Consider the following 23,406-nt stretch of genomic DNA (forward strand, 5'->3'; position numbering starts at 1 on the left):
GCCTGAAAGCCCCTTGATTTCAAAATTATAATAATTTGGAGGGAGGGGGTTTACATTCTCCATTTCGAAGAGAAGCTCCTGCCTTTCTCAGCAGACACCTGTCCTCCAAACTAAAACAGCAACTTTTCATTCTTTGTCCATATATAAGCCGCATCTGATTATAAGCCGCACTTCGGGTTCGGACCAAAATTTTAGTCAAAATGGTGCAGTTTATAATCTTGAAATTACTGTAATTCCATCCTCTTACAGGGAACCTCACTGAGGTAATGATGTGGTGGCAAGTTCCTTCCAAGAACTTACCCAGTGACTGGGGAGAGGATGCTTCATGTTTCCCCCAGCATCTTAACCTGACAGATCCCCAGGATGGGTGCCATGGCAGTGGGGCCCCTTTGGTGCTAAATAAACAACACAGTTATAACCACATGAGGAATTTCAGGTGCAATAGGCTGTGAAAATAGCCAGCTGCTAGCACTATCCACAGCCTGCCCTGAGACAACACAGAGATTAGTAGGAACAAGTGTTTCTACCATTTTTATAAGGAATTTCCAGGAAGCATCAATGGCATTAACCCATAAAAAGCTCTGGTAGAAAACAGGATCAGAGGATGCTCAGTTGGCACCACAGCTGGACAAAGAGTGGATCATCCTCACAGTACATGAAGGAATCATGTAAAAAGATTCATTGGGTGAATAATTCATATAAAGAAATGTTTCCTCATAGAGAGTTAGGACAGCAGAGCAAACCAGTTCCACAGTTAATTTGGACAATGAACTTGCATTACAACTGAAAATATGGTAAATTTGTGTTTTTAAATGCTGTAAGTTGGCATGGCTAATGAGACTCCACAGAAGTACAGCTTGAATTAACAAGGAAAAATTGTTAATTAAACCCCCACAATAATTGGCACATTTTCATATTTCAGTCTTTCCAGGGACTGTTACATGGTAAAAAATACCAGAACTATATGCTCTTTGCTTTGTTTTTTTAAAAGAGAAAAGCTGTCATTTTGGTGAGGAAAATAAACACCAGTAGTCAAAAGCTGCAAATTTGCATATCTAAGGTAGGACCCTGAATCCTCTCCTGGGCAGCTAAGAAGTTATCTCATTTTAAGAAGCATTTTACAGATTTTACATCTATCTACCAGTCCAGTGGGAGAACTCTTAGGAGATGATGACTTCTTAGAAAGTTCTGTTTTTGTTTCTTAAATCTGGATTTATGAACCTAATTTCAGTTAGGCTATTGAAAAATCAATGGTGTTCAGGCAGCAATTTGCCTACCAAACACTACTTACAGAGCAATACTAATTTTCTCACTAAGGCTGATGAACCAGTATTTACAAAAAATGAAAAGAACATACTAATCTCTTTTCAAAGACCATGAAAAAGGCTGCTTAACAAGTGGAGGAAAAAGAAAAAAATGTAGGGCAAGAAATATAATTTTGAGTTTCTGTGAAGATATCACACGCAATATGAGCAAAACCAAAAATAATCTCACAATAGAACCTGGCATTAAAAAAGATTAAAGGAGAAAAGAACCATGCAACCCAATCAAGTTGGTAAAGTCTAATTAGCAGAGACCCACCCAGAGATCAACAAAATGCATTCTTTTCATTTTGTACTACAAAGAAGCTGCATATATTACTTGTATTAAAAAGCCTCTAAAATGAATTTAATTAACTATGAAAGGCTTGATTTTGCCTTTGGGTGTAAGTAAAAGCAGTGGCTCATTTTACAAGATGCACTGTGATGCCTGATTTTTACGTAGCAAAAGAAGAATTAAAACTTTTAGGCTTCGTTGCCTCTCTGGGCTCGGATAATTTTATGGTCCAGAATTTAATTACACTTGGCCACAGTCACAAAGCTTGGTCAGCACGTGAATTCAAACTCACGGAGGGGACACTCTGTGTACTTTGAATCTGCAGCTTGGGAGCACTGCCTGGATTTCCAGGAGCACGTGAGCACTGTTCATTTTCAGAGAAACCATGGACAAGCCACATGGTTCAGAAACCTGTGAGGAATGTGCTGGAGACACACGAAATGCTGAAGATTTGGCCACAAGACAGTGCATATGTTTATTATATAGTGCTCACATGCCAATTATTTAAATGTGAGTAATTCTTCAACCATGTTAATACTTCCCCACAATTTTATAAACAGAAAAAAAATTGAAATAAAGGATTTAAAATGAATGAAATCAGGAAATGCAAAGGATGTACTACTGACTGTGGAATTATTTCTTCTCTTTACCTCTTGCTTGGCTACCAGGGAGTTCTGGTACACACTTCTCTCCTTCTTCTCTCCAGGAACTCCTACAGGCAATTGAGCCTACAAACTGTTTCCATACAATCTCTAGGCTCCTAGCATGGCTTGGGAGAACTCAGCCAGCATCTAGGATCTCTCTCCTTGGAGACTTTCAACACTTGACTGGGAACAACCTCAAGAAACAGTGATTTCTGGCAGTATTTTGGAAAGCCACCATGCTAGGGCAGCTGGTTGCCCTGAAAAGCTGGGAATCCTGACTGGCCATGTCAAGAGTTTCCCCTTGTGGCATGACCCCCTATCACTGTTGGGAAGATTTGAAAGCTAAATACTGTGAACAAACAGAAAAATTGGCTTTGAAGACAATGCCAGAGGCACACAAACAGAGCACTGTGGATGTATCCATTAGTTCTACCACAGAAATGGTAATTGCAGACAGTCACCATAGCAAATCACTTTGAGAACACTCTTTTTTTTATAACAATTGAGTGGAAATATAATAGAAAACATGACAGGATTTCTTTTCACTATGCTGTTTTAAAAACTCTCAATGTCTTTAACCTTTGATCAAACATCAACTACAAATATTTTGCCAGTCATTGCACAATGGTTTTTCCTGAGCACATAATGAAACCCAGAGTTAACCTCTTGGGTCTAACCTGGAAAGTTTCCTTTCTGTGCAAGTGCAACACTGGTTTACAACAGGAAAGAATAAAGGATGCTCTTTTGGAGGATGACTACTGAGTGGGCTTTGAAACAGCTTTGCCATAACTGTTCTATTTCAGACCACAAGCAGCTCACCCAGATCTGCCTCCACACGACTGTCTGATTCCCACAGCCTTTTGCAGTTACTATTCTGCTATTCTGCACGTTAAGTCTCCCCATCAGCAAAACCAGACATAACCTCTCACGTTTCTCTCTGTCAGCATAATAATTGCCACTGGTTTAGGAACCCCTCCTGAAAGGCTTTCAGCCTGCTTGGAGATACATCCAGGATTTCTGAAAGGGATTTTCAGACACCTTGGGCAGTGCATATCAGAGCTGACCTGCACAGAAGAGCCACAGTTGTACCACTCATAAACAAGGAAGTTTTTTGAGAGTTTTCAACTACCAGGTGAGACCTGAACCAAGGTATGAGCGAACAGGATGCACCCACAGGGTACACACATAAATATGTGTGCATGTATTAATTTGTGCTAGTGATGTCTTAAATTCTAAGTTTTTCTGTTCTGCTTGGGTGTGCTTTTCAGTTGTGCCTGGGTGATGAAGACAAAACAGTCCTCTTCCAGCTGGGGACTCAAGGACAGCTTCTTCCAACTTCAGGCCCTAAGCATAAACAACATGACAAGAAGAGGGTGGGGCAGCAAGCAAGGAGGATGAAACCTCAGGATTTGAGACTATGAATTGGACAGTTGGTGCTTGCATGCAAATGGACTAAAATCCATAAAGATGTGAGATCTTGTGACCAATCCCTCTTTTGCTTCCATCTTGGAGCCATCCAGGCAGGGCCATGACCAGTTCTGCCAGGGTGTGGCCTTTGAAGGTCTCTCAATTAAATACCCATTTTATTCCCCTTAACTCTGTGTAGCCTCTGTTCCAGCTCCTCCAGGCATCACTAGCATAGTAATTTGTTGGTGATTTCATTATCAACACACTAATTTTTTTAATCCACAAACTCAGATGCTGCATACTCAAACAGGTATTCTCCAGGGCAGCAAGAGTGGGAAACAAGAAGAAAGGACACCTCTACAATGTTCATGTTTGCAGCAGCAGCTTGAGAGTGTCTCTTACCTTGACATGGTGTATCAGGTGCTCAACCTCATTCACCTTGTAGGTCTCTATTCCCAGCTCCTTGGAGAGCCTCAGGAGACGATTCTGTGTTGGCCCCACGTAAGCCCCTCCAAGGTCCACGTATTTAACTTGCTTATTCTGGTTTATCACACACAACACATACAAAAGGGAAGAAGAAAAAAAAAATCAAAAATCAAAAGAGATAAATCCTTTATAAATAGCACACAAGTTAAAAGAGCAATCCAGGGGAATGAAATTAAATTAAATTAAATACTCCAAGAGCATTTTGGCTAAGATTCTTCTCCCTGTGGAAAACAAATTCTTCAGTAGAGTTCTGGTGTGGTGATTACTGAGTTCATAACCAGCATGTTGATTATAATTTGGAGTTTATAACCAGAATAGGTGGCCCATTGTTCCATTACAGCTTTAAAAAGAGGAAAGAGCCTGGCATGCAGAAAGAGGAGAGAGTCAGAGACATCAGTGCTCTTGCTCAGTCAGGCATCTCACCAGTGACCTGTTTAAACACTGTCCTAGGAAGAGCACAGGAGTGCAGAGTGAGAGGGGGTATCCCCTGCCAAGACAGAGCAGGAGAAAGGAGTGAAGGGAAATAGAGTGCTTCTAGTTCCCAACCAGCCCTGACACTGCTCTGCCCTACAGCACTCTGTATGGGCCATGTCACAGCTCAGCTCAAGACTTTTCACAGCATGCCTGGCCTCAGGGGTGTTTCTTCCATCGAGATTTCTGCAGTGTCTTTCCCCAGGAAATGATTTTGAAACTTAGCTCATTGTGTTCTCCTTCCCAATGGGTGACTCCAGAGCCCAAAGATCACAGAAATATTCTGTCCCCACCATCATACCAGTCTTTCCCTACTCTTACTGGCACAACATCAGGAAATTTCCCACCTGCTGGTAATCTAGGGATTTTCCCCCTGCAAGTATGAATATGTAGTATATAAATGGCTCTGGGGATAATTACCCTTACGGTGAAAGTTCTTCCACCAACTCTGTCATTGGCTTCCAGCAACACCACATTCAAGCCTGACTCAGTCAGTAGCTTGGCTGCTGAGAGACCTAAAAGATAAAAAAGCAGAGCAATTAAAGAATACTTCTGTATATGCACTGCACAGTTTTTGTCCATCCAAATCCTGAATTCTTCATTCAAACCCTACGCCAGAGTGGTGAGGTGGTGGAATTAAAACCCTCAAAACCCAATAATCATTACATGGAACTGAAGCCACCTAATGAAACAGTTTGTTGTCCAATTTTACATGTGCTGAGTAAGTTTTGTACCACATGCTCAGGAATTCTGATGCATCAGCCAGCACTTGGTACAATGGTCACCCAGCCGGGCAGAGAACTTACAAACTTCACTGCTTGTAAACAGAAAGCTGCCCTCCCCAGCATTTTGTTATTTATAACCCAACAACAAAAAAGGAAGAAGTATAATAATACTTAGGACTGTCCTAAATTTGTGAAGTTTCCCTGACACTTGTTCTACGTCTCTGCTTTCCGGTTCAGAATATTTTGAAGCACAGCAGCAAAGTTCCCACACAGTCAGGTCACAGGGTCCATCTCCAGAACATGTGGTCTGACTAAGAGACAGAATGTGCAGCTGTGTGTGGCAAAGAGATGTAAAAGTATGGGTAAGTCTACTCCCAAAAAATTGTTTTTTCCTCATCCATTTTTTATTACATTTTATTTCCATCTTCTGGCTCTTGAAGCTGAGACACCCAAGTGAAGAAACAGTAAAAATAGAGGAGGCAATATCTCTTGTTGTGATGTCATAAATCCTCACAATTGCAGTGGAAAATATCAGTGTCAAGCCCTGCAGCAAGTGTGTCAAGCTGCTGTGGGAATGAAGGGAACTAGAAAGGGTGCACATGGAAGGATTCCAGCCCACAACCTTTCAACTTCCTAAGATCATCTCTGCCTTTTAGTTCAGCACACAAGCTGAGATTTAAATAAACTAAGGTGCTTACTTTGGCCACATGTGGATTTCTAGTAGGACAAGAGTTATATTCCAGCAGGCTGTATTTCATTTTAAACCAACAGGATGTGTTGAATAAAGTTCAGCAAGAGGCCAGGCTGGAAGCCACACTCATACATCATAATTTATGCATCCTTTCTGCCTCCCTGCCTTGTTACCATGAGAATGCAATCAGCTCCCTCTGTGTGTCCTAGTACATGCAGTTTTTGAGTTGTCATCCAAGCAGATTGTTCCAAGCAGAAAGCAGCCGTGGAAGAAATGGCAAAAAGCACTGACAGCAAAAACAGATGGCCCAAGCTAACATGGCAGGATTGAATGAAATGAAAATGAAGAAAATATAGCAGTCCTGGGGGGAGGCTACAGAACATTCTGCTCACCAACTCATGGACTGGGAGTAGGAGAGCCCAGTCCTGTTCCTAGCCCTGCAGTGGAACTGCTACATGGTGCTGCAGTTGAGCTCTTTCTTTCCCCATGTTAAAAAAAAAATTACAATAAAAACAATGGAAAAAAAGTTACAATAGTGTAGACCTATCTATTTAATGAATTTGACATGTTCTGAAGAAAAGCTGAAGATGTTTCCATTAAAACATCATACCCTCCTGCCTTTTCTTTGCCCTAGTTTCATAGGCTTATTTATCTTAGGTTTTCACATAAGTGTTGGTGAGAAAACCAGTAATGAAATTGATAAAGGTCTTTCCATACTTCCTACTGAGGAAATTATATTGCAAAAACATCTGGCTGGATCAGTGTCCTTGACTACAGTCAAAAATATTTGAAGATACCAAGGAAGAGCATACTACAGAAACAGCCATGGTATGTAAACATGGACAAACTCCTCCAAACCACTTGCAAAGAGAGATTGGCTTCTGGAGGAAAAATAAGCAACAAAACTCCTAAATAAATTTGGCTTATCTGTTAAAGAAAAAATAAGTTACTTCCCAAAAAAAGACAAATATTTTGTCAGTTGGGAGAGGATCACAAGTAGTTATTAATAATTTACAGAAAGAATGCATAAACTCAAGGCTGGTATCACTGAAGGCCTCTGCTGGCTTTTCATGCTAATAGGTATTGAGTAACCAATTAATAGCATTCAGTTACCCACATTGATTAAGGGATATGAGATTTGACTTTTTTATTAAAATTCAATGAATAAACATTTCAGTGCAGCTGGGAACGAAGGCAGTTCACTCCCAGGAGCTGAACCAGCAGAGAAGTCTGTGAAAGGATAACTCTCTAAAGGGGGAGGGATGTCCTTGGGGCTTGGAAGATGCAGTCTGCAGGATTCCCAAATCAAGCATCACCTGATCAGTTCAAGGGCTGGTGCTTCCCCCCTTCCTCTCACCCACACCAGTGTTCTGCTCCCAGGTTTGCTGCACAAATCATCACAAACACATAACAGGAAAATGATGGAAGAAGCAAAGGCAGAGGGTCAGGAGGGTTGGAGAGCACAGCAAAGCACCAGAGTAGGTCTCAGCACACACAGAACAGGTAACTCAAGGCTGCTGTGACAGATATCACAGTACAGTGTGAGTCCCAGCTGGGAATGTTGCTGGTTCTGCCGTCTCACACATTGGGAATCACAGTACTGCCACATCACTCCTGTTCCTGGAGCTGGACCCAAACTTGGCTCTTGGATTGTCACTATAATAAGTGAGGGGACTGGATGTTGTGGAGGGAGAGCTCTGAGCCAAAGTGGTACAAGGGCAGGTAAAGCACCAGGAACAGCAACAAAATAGTACTAAAATGGAAATGAGCACTATAATGTGAATATTGGGGCATGAAGTTGAGGTTTGCTCTTCACAAACTAACAACTGCTGCAGAAAACCCCACACACCACAAACCCTTTTCTGAGCAAGAGTCAGAGTGGTTCTGTCTGTGCCCCAGTTGGATACCTGTGAAGCAAAGCCTGGAAAAATCAGCCACATGTGACATTAAGATCTCCTCTTGAGAAGTTTAACCCTTCACATTTCACATTCCAGCACTGCCTTTGACTCACCTGCCACTCTAACACATCACCAACAAAAGGCAAGTCTTTGATATTACCCCCATTCCTCACAAACGAGGCAAAGAGCTGCATTCAAATGCAAAAGCCATCCAAAACTGTGACTGGTGCTATTATTGCTCCTATTTTGTGCAGAGAATTTTGTCACCCAGAGGCAGCTTTCCCTCCTCCCCAGGAGCATTCCAGTAGAATCAGATCTGAATTGCAATGTAAGGGCTCAGCCACTTTCACCATCATTTCACAGAAGACAGAAATTGGGTCCAGTTTCCAGCACAGGTCAGCTTTCTCCAAGAGCCAAATATAAATATATACAGACAGAGATACAGCAGAAATCAAACAGTTAAGCAGCCTCACCTGCAGTTCTGCTCAAAGAACCAAGAGGCAGATAATTAATGCAAACAACAAAGAAGCAAAGATGATTATTTGAAGCCCTGGACTGAAAACACAACCGTGTTCAGAGGATGCTTAACTGGGCAAGCCTCCATCTGTTACCACGGCAACCCGGTACCCAAGGCAGAGATCCTGGTGGGAGATTGCCTCCCCCAGAATCTTACAATGCAAGTTCAAGTCACGAAAATCATTTCTATCCCCATCGTGCAGCACTCTGCATTCACACAGATTGGCCTCAAATGGAATCAGCACAGTAATTATTTCATCTTCAACTCCAACTTATTTTGTTCTTGTTTGATGTCTCTGTACCTACTAAACACCTTAAATTGCATCATTTCACTAAACAGCTTCATTACAACTTCACTTTCTGACATCAACAGCTTTCTTATCCTGAGATAATGACTAATTCAGATTTTTAGGGGTTTTTTTAAAATAGAAAATCTTAAATATTCATGCTAGGGCAAAATCCAAACTACTATTGCATAGAATCCCAGAATCATTAAGCTTGGAAATGCCTCCAAGACCAAAGAGTCCAGCCTTTATTATACATGTTTATATATCTGTATAAAGTATGTTTATGTACATTTGGATTATATATACTTGTATGATATATAACTATTATAACATATTTATTATATTTATATTTGAATTGACAAATGTGAGAAGAGTCTCATTTTCCATCTGACGCCCATTTGCCCTACAGTGTTGCCCTATGATCAAATATATTTCTCTACCTAAAGAGTATTTTAAAGTACATTTTCTAGAAAATCTGACTGACATTTAAGAGCACCATTCTATTCAGCCTGGAATCAGCAATTTTACTGAAACACCCTTTAATCTTAGCATTTCAACAAGAAAACCTTTAGAAAGGACATGACTGAAAGTTCCATCTCTGAAAAGCTGTAATTTCTGAAGGTGCTCCTGTTGTACTTTCTCTGTATTATTCACTACTTTATCATGTTCCTCCATATTTATTATCGCCTTTCTAGGAAAAAAATCACTTCTCTCATTTATATAATTATAAAAATCATCTACAAACTAAATTTTAATTCATTGAGGGAGGAAAGAAAGTTCTAAGCCACAGGCATTCAATAGCTTCTAAAATGGCTGGCACAAAAAAAAATGTTTACCTTATAACCATAAAAATTCCTCTCTGACTAAAATTGTATATTGAGCAGGAAGAAATGCTGTCATTGTGTATTAATTTACAGATCTTAATGCAGAACTTCCTCCAATTCATGGAATTTGTCAACATTTTCCTCCCTCTATTTACTTTGACATAAAAGATATGCTTGCAAAGGTTTGTAGTTGTTTTTTTCCTGCTTGTCAACCTGTTCAGCCACGTCTAAATCACTGAGTGTGCAGAGATGTCAGGTAGCAGATGCTGCTTGACACAGCCAGTGGGCAGAGCAGCCTTGGTGCAGTCCAGAGCAGAAAACAAACATTGCACCGGGCTCAGCATGAGGATGTGTCCAAAAATGCACCTTGGAAATGGGATAGCAGCCTGCAGAACCAGCACAGACCTCTGCCCTGGGCTCCATGGAGAAATCCTGGGATGCAAAAATGTTTCACAAGACTGAGAGCAAAAGAAGGAAACATAAGGTAATTGATTATATACAGGCAACTAAGGTAGATAATCTCCAGTATTTTTAACAGAATTATTCAATTATTCAACAGACGGATGTCCATGGATATTTAGCACATTGAAGCTGTTATTTTAGTAATCTTTGCATTCTTCTACTTGATCTTGAATATAAGTCTCATTTTGACTATGAATTTAACTTCTTTTCTTAATTTAAGCAATGAGTCTCAATAAAAAAATTAAAAACCAACCCAAAAAACCCCAAACCCCACTCTGCAAAAAAATTTAAAATCCCTACCTGAAGTATCTAAAATGTTAAGAAAAACCAGGAAATCTGTCAAAACCAACAAAAAGTTATAGAAGCTGGTACTGCTTTGGGATCATGTGAGAAATACAACTTTCCTCTCTATCAGATGTCTTTGTACAGTATCCCTGACCTACCATCTTTGATGCTACCACTTTTGATACCACCTCTGGAATATTTGCAAAATACATACAGCAAATAAATGAATTTGACCAAAACTGCTGCACTGTACCCAAAGAAACAAAATCCATCTGTTAATGTTGCAGAAGGACATTTGGGGAGAACACCACTATTAGTGGTCAACACAGTTACAGTGAATGAGGTCAATAAGAAGAAACTCAGAGGAATACACCCCAAGCAGGTGAGGTAAATAGAGGGGGAAAGATTAAAGAACACTCCTTCGATCAGGAATTAAGTTTCTAGCATGTAAAAATTAGATCAGTTCGTGGAAGAATCCAGTTTGCTGTTGCTTAGACCAAATCACTCAAAAATTCAAATAAAAACCCTCCTTGTTTATGCTCAGGGCTCTCTGACCTCCTTCTAAGAAGTGTCCCCACAACATCCTGTAATTCAGTGTCATCAGCATTAATTACATTTTCCATGTGACCCTGGAGGGATGGAGGGCAGGACCAAGGAAAAGTTCTCACCCACAGCCAAGCAGCCTTTTGCACCAGTGGGATTTCTCCTCTGTGCTCCACAGCTTCTTTATTGCATTGCTGTGCTAGAAACTGCAATTTAATAGCATTGGTTTTGTTTGTGCCCTAATGAACACAATCTGATTACTGCTCTGCCACTGAGAGATCGAACCTGGCACTGGTCACCTTCACCTCTGTCACTCATCATTAGCCAGCTAAAATGTTTTAATTGAAATAATGGCTTGAGACAATAATGCCTGCAAGGCATTATAGATAAGGATTGTAAATAAAACAAAAGCCAAGACAGCAACAGCAACAAAAAAGCAAAACCAGCGTTGGCCCAGGGTCTGGGTGAGTTAAGGTGGCACAGGATTGTTTTGTAATGTTCCTCACATGAAGGAGGAGTTCTGCTCTTGTGAGGAATACTGTGCCTTCAGTAACCTTTTAATTCCTCTAATTTGGGCCATCTTAACAATGGTAATTTAGATATCAGACTCAATCTTACGAAAGAAAATTCAAAAATTATAGTTCAGAGCCTAAAACCATGGCAGAGCTGGGCCAATGTCAATTGTCACTCTTGGTGCCTTACCTTCATGTCTAAACAGTGAAAATTAGCAAAGCAACTCTTTTATGGCCCAAGTATTTTGGTCCTGGGGGGAGATACTCTGTTTTCCTAAATTGTATCACCATGCTGCAATTAATGCCATTAAGGTGACTATCACTCACCTAGAACATTACAGAGCTTAGGAAAACAACAAAATTACAGCTTCAGAAACCCCAAGGAGCAAAAAGAGACATTATCAACCTATCTGCTTAAAATGTACATTTACTTAAAATATTTGTACAAAGGACCTAACATTTCTGCCTAAGATACAGCACTCTACGAGCAAATATAATTTATTTCTGTTGGCATTTCATTGTCTAGCCAAGGCAATGAGTTTTTCTGTCTGAGCTCTAATTCTGTAATTTTGTCACTGAGGTCAGTAGGAGCATCCCCATGAGTTAATGGGACTTCATGGGAGCATAAACTCTAGTCCCAGCTTTCTGTGATCTCCCTGCAGGAGCTCCTGGATAATCCATCCACAGGGCAGAGAGCAGCATTTATTAAGCATTTATTAAGTTCTTAAAACCACAATCACAAATATTCAACCCACACTTGTCCCAGGCATCGCAGCTGGTTAGGTGATGCAGAACCTGGGCAGATATGAAGGAGGTGAGCAAAGCTGTGGGGTATTGAGATGAAGCCCTGCCAAGCATGGGATGAAGACAATTTGTGGCATTTGGGTGTAAACCCAACACCTTTGGTACAGTGGTGCCCAGGCTTATGCCCAAGGCTTCCCTCATTTCCACTTCACTTTTACATCTGAAGCTCCCCTTGAAACTTCATATTGACAAAACTGGACACTCCAGATTTTCAAAGGTTGAGTATTTCTAGTATCAATAATTTACTGTGTTTTCTTCATTTAATGGACTTGTCATGAAGAGCCACCTCACACTTTAAAAGCATGTCAGAAGTCTTCTTCTAGGCTTCAGTCAGGTAAAAACCAAATCCAAACACATTCTGCATGTCTTCGTTATGGTTCCGGGACATACTGAAAAGTTAAAGCTAATATTAATAATAATATTAATCATGTAATTATCATTTACACTCTGATATCACACACCCTCTGATATTATCACACACCCCGGGGTCTCCTTTAGCTCAGGTCATCCCTTTCTGCTAGTTTACAATCTGCCTCAAAACACAGTAGACACAACAGAGGGGAAAAGGAGGTCAGAGAGAACTGAAAGTGCTACAACAAACAGATCATAGCACTGGATCAAATAAAGCTGAGCACAGTGAAGTGGCTGAGGGTCCATACAGGCAGTTTCCTAAAAGCATCCTTTTAGACATTACTATTATGAAGAGATCTACAAGCAAATAAAATTCCAGTCAAGTTTACTCTGAAGAATAGTTTTGCCTTCCATACACAGCAATGTGAGGAAAAAAAAGCTAAGGTGCATCTGGAAAATTTTGCAAAATTATGCAAGTTGCATCAGAAGAGAAATGCTTATCTGTTTTGCCAAGTCTTGTTTGTTCTCAAGCGAAGAATTTGGTTTTTTTAGTCCTCTGAGAAAGGTAAATGCTCAAAAAACACAATCATCTGGGAAAAGTGAACTTTAAAAATAATCAGAATATCATTCTCATATCTTGACATTAAAGATTAACATGGAATTTCCCAGATTTTTCAGTATCTAATGACTCATAGGTGTTCACCTAGGCCAGGCTGGGCATCAGCAAAGCCCAGCAGACCCATGATGCCCTCATCCCAAGGCTATCCATTTTGTTTCATGTTTTAATTGATGTTCAGCTAACGAATTTCACACAAATAGCACACAATGATCACAGATTTATACTGAGCACCTCTCAATGTCACTTCCAAACAGCCCCAGAGACTCTTGGGAAATTCCTATCATCATCACAGCCCACATATGCAGGCTAAATTATAAAGCCCACAAGGATTTGTGAACATCTTTTTTATTTGAACAACTGAAAAATTAAGATGAACCCTTCTGGAAGTCCAAATCATTCCCCAGGTGAGATACCAAAGGTTGACAATGTACGTGTCATGCAGAGAAGCCCAAGAGAAGCACTTAATCAGATGACTTGTGACTTCCATCCATCCCTAAGTGCAGGCAGGGAGAACTTTGAGCCAAACAGTTCATTAAAACATCACTGCTAGCAAAGAAAAAATGCTACTACTAGAATTGTACCATTCTGATAGAATGTGAAGGGGCAAAAATGGTGAAAGAAGCATAGAAGAAAAGATAAATATCTAAAGTGGAAAATAAAAAGCATTTACAACCTTTCCTCATTTATGCTCATTATTTAGCATAACTCACTGCTTCAGCCTCTGGCCAAGCTACCTCATAAAAAATTAATTCATATTGGAACAAAAGAGGTGTCTTGCTCCGATATTTAATACATTCAAACACAGATTTATCACTCAAGCAAAAATGAGCCCAGTTTACACTCAAGCTGTCCCAGTAATCCAGGTAATCATGGTGCACAGTATGAACCTGCTGTTTGATCAGCTGCTGCTGTGTGCAGTCAACTGAACAGACTCAATTCAATGTTTTATATATGAATTATACCATCAAGATAAAGACCAGCTGCCTGGGAGGCAGGAGGCTACAGGGGCATCTTTCCTCCCCACCCTCCTCACTTCCAGCTGTGTGGAAACTGAAAAGCATGAAAAACTTGAATAGCACAAAGTAATATCTGTAAGATGAGCAGGTTTAAAATAAATCAAAACTTCAGGGAACTCTGTAACCACCTGAAAAATGAAGTGCCAACAGAAGCCAGGCCACTACCATAATTTTATCTTTGCAAGATGCCCAAGCCTCTAATGAGCCACAGCCAGACTCTTCAGTGGTAAAAGTGCAGCTGTGATTTATTTTGCCAGATGTGCCAACTACTAGAAGCAACCCACAAAGTCTCAGACTACATAGACTAGACCACCCATTCTTCCAGGGATGGTGTTCACTTTGCATTCCCCCATCCTTATCCCTTGCTCTCCTTTCCCCTGCCTTCCCTTCCTTTACACAACCACACAGATCCCCTACAAAAATCCCGATGCCCATCATTTCCTTGGGCAGCTCCCTGCTCTCCATCCACGGCTGCTGCTGCTTCTGATGTTGTTGAGAGCCCACAAAACTCACACAATTAAGTGCTGTGGGGCTGTGGGTGGTATAGGAACAGAAGCCTGCTCTTTCCATAAATAATATTCTCATTATTTCTTGGCTGGGTCAGTGCAACTCCTCTCTGGCTCCACAGGCACTTTTCAGCACCTCTTTATTACTCACCTATCCAGAACTCAGGGTCTCCCCAAATGAGACCCTGATGACCATTCTTCTTTCTCTTCCCTTCAAGCTCCAAACCAAATAAGGGTTTGTGGAGAAAATACAGTTTTCCAAGTGACTTTATACTGGTTTTTCTTTTAAACAAGCTGTTTGAACAGAAAACTGACAGGACAGAGAAAGTGCAAAATACAAGAGCATGGATGGGTTATTTAGAAGACTACTAGTCATTCATGGTTTTAATACTAATGGTATGTAGTGCAGCCTCACTGACCACTGAAAACAGCAAAAAACTGTTAAACAAGAATAATGCACCATTACGAAATTGTAAATCTTAGACATGAATCAGTCCACAAGGAAAAAATACAAAAATTAGTGAATTAGATGAATGATCATATTTTGACCATCCTTCAAGGCAGCAATAACAATAATATCTGACATAAATTTACACAGATGAAATAGGTTTTCAGCCCAGAAGGAAAATCATGTTAAGTTCAAAAATGGCTGTATAAAAATTAAATGACTGAAACTTTATTGAGATGAATGTAATTTCCAGAAGCCTGACTGAAGCCCTGGAGTCCTCGACACAAAAAAGACAAGGACCTATTGCAGCAGGTCCAGAGGAGGCCCACAAAGAAGATCCAAGGGATGGAACACGCTTCCTATGAGGAAAGGCTGGGGGAACTTGGGTTGTTCAGCCTGGAGAAGAGAGGGCTCTGGGAAAACCCTATAACAGCCCCCAGTGCCTAAAGAGGCTTATCAGACAGAGGAGGATGAAATTCTTAGTAGGGCCTGTCACAATAAGGGATAATGATTTTAGACTAAAAGAGGGTAGATTCAGATTAGCTGTAAAGAAAGTAATTTCTTACAGTGAGGATGGTGAAACGCTGAACAGGTTGGACAGGAGAGGTGGTGGAAACATTCAAGGCCAGGTTGGATGGGGCTCTGAACAACCTGATCTAGTTGAAGATGTCCCTGCCCACTGCAGGCAGTTGGAATAGATGACCTTTAGAGGTCCCTTCCAACTCAAACTGTTCTATGACTACAATTTCTCAGGAATGATGACTACAGTAATTTCACGATTATAAACCGCACCTGATTATAAGCCGCACGTCTGGGTGTCAGCAACTGTCTTGGGTTACAATATAGAGTGTGATAAAAGGTGTCTGTTCTATCACCATCTGTTGAGGGTGAGGGCAGTGATCCTTATCTCAATGGCAGATATTCTGCTAATGGGTCATCCATTGAAACCAGGCAGGGCATTGTTCTTTATCTTTTCACAACCCATCCTTCCTCCAGCCAGTCATTTTCTGCTCATGGCCATTGAGTCCCACTGTGGCACTGATAAAATTACTGCATCCCATTGGGAGTTGCTCCAGCCAGGGGGAAGAGCCCAACATTTCTTACCAAGATAAAAACAGAGGTTTTGGGACACTAAGGGAGCCCCTTTCTCCACTGGACTCCAGGGGAAAACCGGATTTCTCCACATCACCACTGGAGCTCCGGAGGGAAACTGCACCTTGTAAAGGAGCACTGCTCCAGCTGAGCCACATCTGTCACTGCAGGAGGATGCAGCCACCATGGAATGGGACTGCTGCCAGCACCCTGCCTGACGGGTGTCAGGTTGTACTCTGACTGTGTCAGGGTTTGGGGTTTGTTTCTTTGTAGTACTGTATTTCTATTTTAATTTCCCTAGTAAAGAACTGTTATTCCTAATTCGCATATCTTTGCCTGAGAGCCCCTTGATTTCAAAATTATAATAATTTGGAGGGAGGGGGTTTACATTCTCCATTTCAAAGAGAAGCTCCTGCCTTTCTCAGCAGACACCTGTCCTCCAAACTGAAACAGCAACTTTTCATTCTTTGTCCATATATAAGCCGCACCTGATTGTAAGCTGCGCTTCCGGGTTTAGACCAAAATTTTAGTCAAAATGGTGCGGCTTATAATAGTGAAATTACTGTAATTTTAGAATCATCCCTGAGTGCTTTGTAAGCACATCAAGACACATTCTCAGAAAATTAAATCCAAAGAAAGGTCTCCAATAATCTAGGGCCTTGCTCAGTAAACTTTTATAACCATGATAAACTTCACTGCTGTATCAGTGCACTCTGTGAAAATAACTGCTACAGAATAGAGACAGAACACAAAGGCAAACAACTCCTCTTTTGGGAAGGAGCAGCGAGACAACATGGTTTTTTATCATGAAATAACATAACTATTTAATTACAATTGTCAGTTGTGCTATGGAGAAGGAAACTCTGCCAAAATACCCCAGATTGTTTACATACAGAATAATAACTTCTGAAGAAGAAAAGCCCTCTGATATTATTAAATTAAGCGTAAGGCCTAATTCATTGTCATTAGCTGCTGTGTAAGATATGTAAATATAGAGCAAACTCTCTGCTGGTTTATAATAATGCAAGCAGCACTGGAAGTTTACCTCGGAGACTATCAGGGTTGTGTAAGCCCACATTGCTCAGGCTGCCTACTTAGGCAGTGCAAACATGAATGCACAGCTTTTTGGCACATCCCTCCAGCTTTGGATAAGACTACATACACACACCAGTTGATAAGAGCATCTCCAGTAGTCAACAGTATCCTTGTCAACACACTGCAGAGATCATCTGAGACAGCCTGAACACTGCAGGATGGAGCCAGAGCAGTGGGCTGCTCATCACAGCCCCTGGGACCACAGGCACCAGCGTTTAACCCAGCCCTGTGTCACTGTGGTGTCTGACACTGTGTTACTTGCTGGGGACTGAGACTGATCACTCATTACAGCAGGGGAAGCACAGTGAATTGCATTTCTCTGAAATAACTCCTGAACTTGATGGTAAAATGAGCAAGTCATTACTCCTAAGTACACAGAATGTGATCTTTTGGCAACCTCTTGATGCTACAAGAAGATGAAAGAGAAGTAGGCAAGGAGAAAATACAGAGGAAGGACACAGAGGATGCATCTGTGGTCAAGATGACCAAGCAAACAATTTTTAACTGTGTCTTCATGGGAGGAAGAAGAGCAAAAAATTGAAATACTCTTTCCATGCCACTATCTTTGATCAAGAAAACTAAGTTTCCCAAGACAACAAGCTGGCAGTGTCTATGTGAAAAAATAGTGCAGAACATCATATTTGATGTGAACCAACTCCCTGATGCAGACAAACACCAATGCCCACCTCCAGTGTCATTAGGTTCTGGTCTAGTGCTCGACCAAACTCACAAATCTCACCAAATAAAGGCACCCCTGCAGGTGGTTGTCCAAGCAAACAATGCACAGAACTTGCTTACAAAGAGCTCTCAGCATCTCCTGTTTTGAATCTTGCTTGTCAAAAACAAAAAAAAAGAAAAAAAGCAATTCAGCAGCACAGATAATAAAATCCTGTGGACTTCCCAGTTTGTAAACTTCAGTTCCCTACCAGTTATTTCCCATAACAGCTTAACACGTTTCCCATAAAAGACATAACAGCAATTCCTTTCCCAAAATTTTGCCTTCCTAACTTACCATTTTTCCCCTACCATAGTAGTTTTCACATTTTGCTGAACAGATTGAACAAACTTTCCCTAACAACACCCTTTCAAAACGGTTAAATAAGCTAATGAAAAACCTTTCCTTAATGATGCAGCACCCTGAGCCTTGTGAGATGAGATGGCTCCTGCAGGTAGACTGGAAAGCTTCTTATCAAATCAACTCTCAGACCAATTAGAAGGTATCAGACAGTGAATTACAAGAGCTGTCCCTGCTGCCTAGGCTACCAAACAATTTCACAACATTATGCAGCTGCTTTATGTTCTGTTTACTGTGCTCTGCCAAATTTTTTTTATGTGAAATGTCCAGAAGTCAAATGCAGGTTCCATGTAATTGGCTCATACTGTTTTAGCCATGAGAGTGGTTGAGTACAAAAGGAATCACTTCCTGCTGTCAGATACAGACAGGTGAGTGAAAATCTGAACCAAGAGCTTCATCATGCCAGCTGACAGGAAAATGTCCTGGATTCCCTCTGCCAGAGTGCATCCCAAAGGGGGTGACATTCCCTGGAGAAGGTCAGAGTGTTCCCACTGACTGATCCACTCTGGTTCATCATTAACAGCTATTTCATCCATGCCCTCATTTGGTTTTGTGTTTTTGGCTTTTTTTCTCCAAATGGACATCTAGCACAGGACTCCCAGACTAGCAAAGTTCTCCAAAAACATTGTCTTGTTTGATAAACCATCTTTTCAGAGGAGGAGTATTGAGACATTGTAATTTACTACTGGAGGGTAAAAAGAAACAAGTATCTACTGAATATTATGTATTGTATCTAAAGTTTTCCTACAATGTGTCCCAGATTTGTTTTAAAAAACTGTTTCACCCTCTGCATCAGTCTATTTTTAGACAGATAGAATATCATCAGATAGTAGTCCCCAAAACACCTGGTCACTTTTGGGATGTTTTGGTTTCATTTTTATTTTTAAAGTAACTTGATGGTGGTTCACAGATGCACTGAGAGCTACTGTAATTATTCAGACATTAAATTGTCTCACAAATTAAAAGTGAGGCTTAAGAAGAGTAGAGAGCACAGTGGCATCTCAATAATGCAAGAATAGCTATGGAAATATTTTTAAAACCCAGCATAACAATAGGATTACTTTATCTCACAGAATGTTTTGGTTCTAAACTTACAGGAACATGACAGGTTGCTTGTAAACAGCAAAACACCAAGCACACTTCAAATAACACTATAATTGAGAAAATACTTCACCTTTTAGGAAAAAAAAATAATTAACCTCACTTTGATTGTAAAATCTGTGCAGTAGAGATTTAAGAGAAGTATTTTCTTAAGTAGGACCTCCATAAGATTAGCACAAAACCTGTTAATTTACTTGAAAACAAAAGAAGGAAAGCAGTTCCCAAGGCAAAAGCAGGTACATGAAGAGATTTTTGAAAACAAAAGGAGAAAGTCTTTAAACAAAAACTCTGAATGGATTTCAAGATTTGAAGTCATTGGTGTCTCAATTAAGAAGATAAACAAGTTTGATGCTGTAACTTTATAGCTTTCTCGTAGTTGTTTTTACCCTCATGCTAGAGGAGCCCATCAAAGAGAAAGCTCCAAGCAAAGAGAAGGACCTGTCATGATGCACATTGCAGTTCTAAGAGGGTCTGTTATGCTTCTGATCTAAATATTCTTTAGTACCAGGCATTCTGCATGCAGTGTGTGGCTAAGCATTTTCATATATGCTTTTTGACTCTAGGAAATTTTCCTTTAAAATATTTGTTTTTAATATGCACCATTTGCAAAAAATTTCCAATACTTTTGCTGAAGTTTTATCCATAAAACAGAATTGACCTTTAGTAAATCCTCCTGTTCCTCAAAGGTCTTCATTATCATCAATACTGTTGATATTACCTGACATCCTCAAGAAAACCATAGACCATTACTTTGACTTGAAAGAAATGAAGACTAATTTTGAGTAGATTCTCATTATATAAAATTTAAATTGGCCAGTTCCTTAATTTATTGTTCCCTTTTATCAAACCTGCAATAAAGAACACTAAAAATGATTCAGCAAACAAAGTGGAATCTTCAGATAAAAGAACAGAGACTACCAGGGTTGTGAAGGCCTCTGCACTGTTATTTCATTATCAGGTTTTCACTCTTTAAATTTTAGATCCTACCAAATGCATCTGGATAAAAAGTCAGGCACAGCTGCTGCCAAGGAGGTTCTGAGCCTGCAAATGGACAGCTTGCTTTATTTACAGAAATAAACAGAAAGGAGATAGCCAAGTGGCAGCTCTGTGACACTTGTTTGCATCACCTGCTGGCACAGCCAGGCTTTGTTTGCTCTGCAATTACCTGCCTTGCTCAGGGCTCTAGCACACCTCGGTGTGACAAGAGCCTTCTGCTGCTTTTACAGGCAGCAAACACAGAGCCTCGGCCAGGAGAGCCTCAGGTAGCTCAAAAAGAGACTTTCTGAAGGAACACACACCAGCTGTGGAGCAGAACAAACCCAGGCTGCAAGGAGTGCCTCATTTTAAAAATCATACTCTGGTGGACAGGAGAGATCTCTGCAGCAGCTGTGCATGTTAGCAGGGGTTTTAAATCAGTGTAAGGAGATCTAAAGCCCTGGTGTCATCACCTGGCTGCGAGCTCAATGAGTTACAGACAATTATATATATTATATATACAGGTAATTTTTGTGCCTGTATATTTTTCCAAGCTTTGTGAGAAGACAGGAGAAAAGTTGCTACAGCGTGACCGAGGAGCATTTTGGTGAGTATTTAGCGTAGAGAGAAGTAAATAGAAAACTCTCCCTCTGTCCTTGCTGCTGTCTACAGGTGGTGAAGAGCAAAGCACACGATTTACCACACTGAGCACTGCTTCTCTGCTCTGGTGCTCCTCCAGGAAAACCTCCGTGGGCTGTGCAGGCCTGCCATGGAAATATTCCCATGGCAACCATGAATAACAGGGGTAGTTTAAAAGCTGTTACACTGACTCTCACTCCGACTCATTCAACACAGGCAATGCAGCACTACTGCTGCACAAAACCATGCCACTGGAAATGTTTTTGTTTACAAGGCATGAACAGACATTTACCACGGGCTAATTACTTTAATTGAATTTCACTGTGACACACGCTGTAAGTTAAAATTAGCCATAATAACACTGTGTTCAGAATCCACTGTGCTTTATAGAAAGGCAATGGTTAATTTTTGCTGTTTGTACAAACATACTTGAAACACTCAAACATTATTCAGCAGTTTGTTATCAGAGAATCATCCTTGTGAAATAATGCCAGCGATTTTGTCTCTGCATTTTGTATATCATTCAAATTGCATGCTACACACCTTAACATAAACAGGTTAAACAGATACCTAGAATTATATATAAGTAAATAGTGGAAGTTAAAAGCCATGTGAAAAATGGATGGAAAACATCACATTTTGTAACAGATCTCAAGTAATTGTTGGTGGTTTGGCAGGAGATGCTTGGATCTGTGGATGTGTGCACACTCCTGCTCTGAGATCACCACATGGGACAGCAGCTATCACTCCACACCTCCCAATGCTAAGGGGTCGAAAAGCAACTGATCTGCCAAAGGCACAGGGGAAAAAAATCTACTGCTGATACACAATTTATTTGGCACATGTATCTTGGAATAAAATGCACAGGAGAGAGATTCTCTGTGGGCAGGCACAGAGGTCCTTTAGGCCAGCCTGGATTAAAACCAGCTGATTGTCACTTCAGTGCAAGGAGGCTCCGGGCTCCCAGTGCTGCCTGTCCATTCTGCCAGGCTGCCCATGCTCTCAAACCCATACCTGAGCTGAAAGAGGAGCTAGAAACTTCCCATCCATCCAGCTGATTTCAGGCATTTCTCCTTTATGCCTCTACCTGCGCTGAACAAAAGGCAGCCAAGGATTCAAATTAATCACATGTGACATGTGACATCTGCCTAACACCCCTGGACTGGGTGCAGAGAATGCTGAGTGATTCGCTTGGCCAAAAGATCCAGAGGTACTGGAAGAATTGCACAAGTTCAGGGGATGCCAGGACCGGGCAGTGGAAGAATCAGAAAAAAAAAAGAAAAAAAAAAAAAGTAGATCTATAAAATAAAATCGAATTTTTAAAAAAATAGGAAAATGAAAAATATTAACAAAAATATTAACAAAAATATTAACAAAAATAGGAAAATGAAAAATATTAACAAAAATGGATATGGATTACAATAAAAATAAATTATTATGAAAATAAGTTACAGTAAAAATAAATAATAATGGAAATAAATAATAATGGAAATAAATAATAAAAAATAATGAAAATAAATAATAATAATAAACAAAATAAATAAATAATAATAAACAAAATAAACAATAACAAAATAAATAATAATAAATTATTTAAAAAGATAATAAAATAATAGAAATTAATAATTAAAATTAATTATAATAAAACCAATGAGAAATTATAAAATAAAAATAAGATTAAAATAACTAGAATAACAGTACAATTGAAACGATTCACAGTTTATAACAATAAAACGCTGCCTGCACCGTTCGATGCTCCAGGGGCTGCGCTCAGCCGGGCGGGGGTCGCGCATCCCCGGCCGCGCTGCCCCTCCCGATCCCGCACCCACCTGAGATGCCGCCCCCGATCACCACCACATCGCATCTCTCGGCCATGGCTCTGCCCGCTCCGGCTGCGCTCGGCTGCGCTCGGCTCCGGCCGGGCTGTGCCGGTCCCGCCCCGCCGCTGGCACCGCCCCGCTGCGGACCGGCCCGGGCTGGGCTGGGCTGGGCTGGGCCGGGCTGGGCCGGGCCGGGCTGGGCTGGGCTGGGCTGGGCTGGGCTGGGCTGGGCCGGGGGCTGACCCACGGCGCGGACAGCCTGCCCTCGGGCTGCCCTGCCTCCCCGGTCCGGGCAGGGAATCGGCCCCTGCTGCGGCAATTGGGGGCTCTGTGCTTGGTGTGCTGGCATCCACTCCTGCACCTCCTGCAGCCACCCTCGGTTCTGGGGCATCCATTCCTGCACCCCCTGCAGCCACCCTGGGGCTGCCAGAGGATGCCTGTGGCTGCCAGGGTAAGGACTCTGGAAGCAGAGCCACTGGTGTTTTCCTTTCCTTTTTCCGTTTTTTCCCAAAAAAGGG

The 23,406-nt window shown here is 41.0% G+C and overlaps 1 protein-coding gene across 1 annotated transcript in view; it reads right to left on the bottom strand.

The window, feature by feature from the left end:
- LOC116992530 (amine oxidase [flavin-containing] B-like) overlaps positions 1–23,006 on the bottom strand; it is a 53,074-nt gene extending 30,068 nt beyond the window's left edge. Inside the window, exons 1-3 of the mRNA XM_033052265.2 lie at positions 22,898–23,006; positions 5,025–5,119; positions 4,050–4,187 (exon numbers count right to left, since the gene is read on the bottom strand). Of these exons, the coding sequence (XP_032908156.1) occupies positions 4,050–4,187; positions 5,025–5,119; positions 22,898–22,943 (279 nt within the window). The 5' untranslated portion in view covers positions 22,944–23,006. The remainder of the gene's footprint in view (positions 1–4,049; positions 4,188–5,024; positions 5,120–22,897) is intronic.
- Positions 23,007–23,406: the final 400 nt, after the last annotated feature.

This window comes from Catharus ustulatus, chromosome 2, assembly GCF_009819885.2.
Source record: "Catharus ustulatus isolate bCatUst1 chromosome 2, bCatUst1.pri.v2, whole genome shotgun sequence".
NCBI classification, from domain to species: Eukaryota; Metazoa; Chordata; class Aves; order Passeriformes; family Turdidae; genus Catharus; species Catharus ustulatus.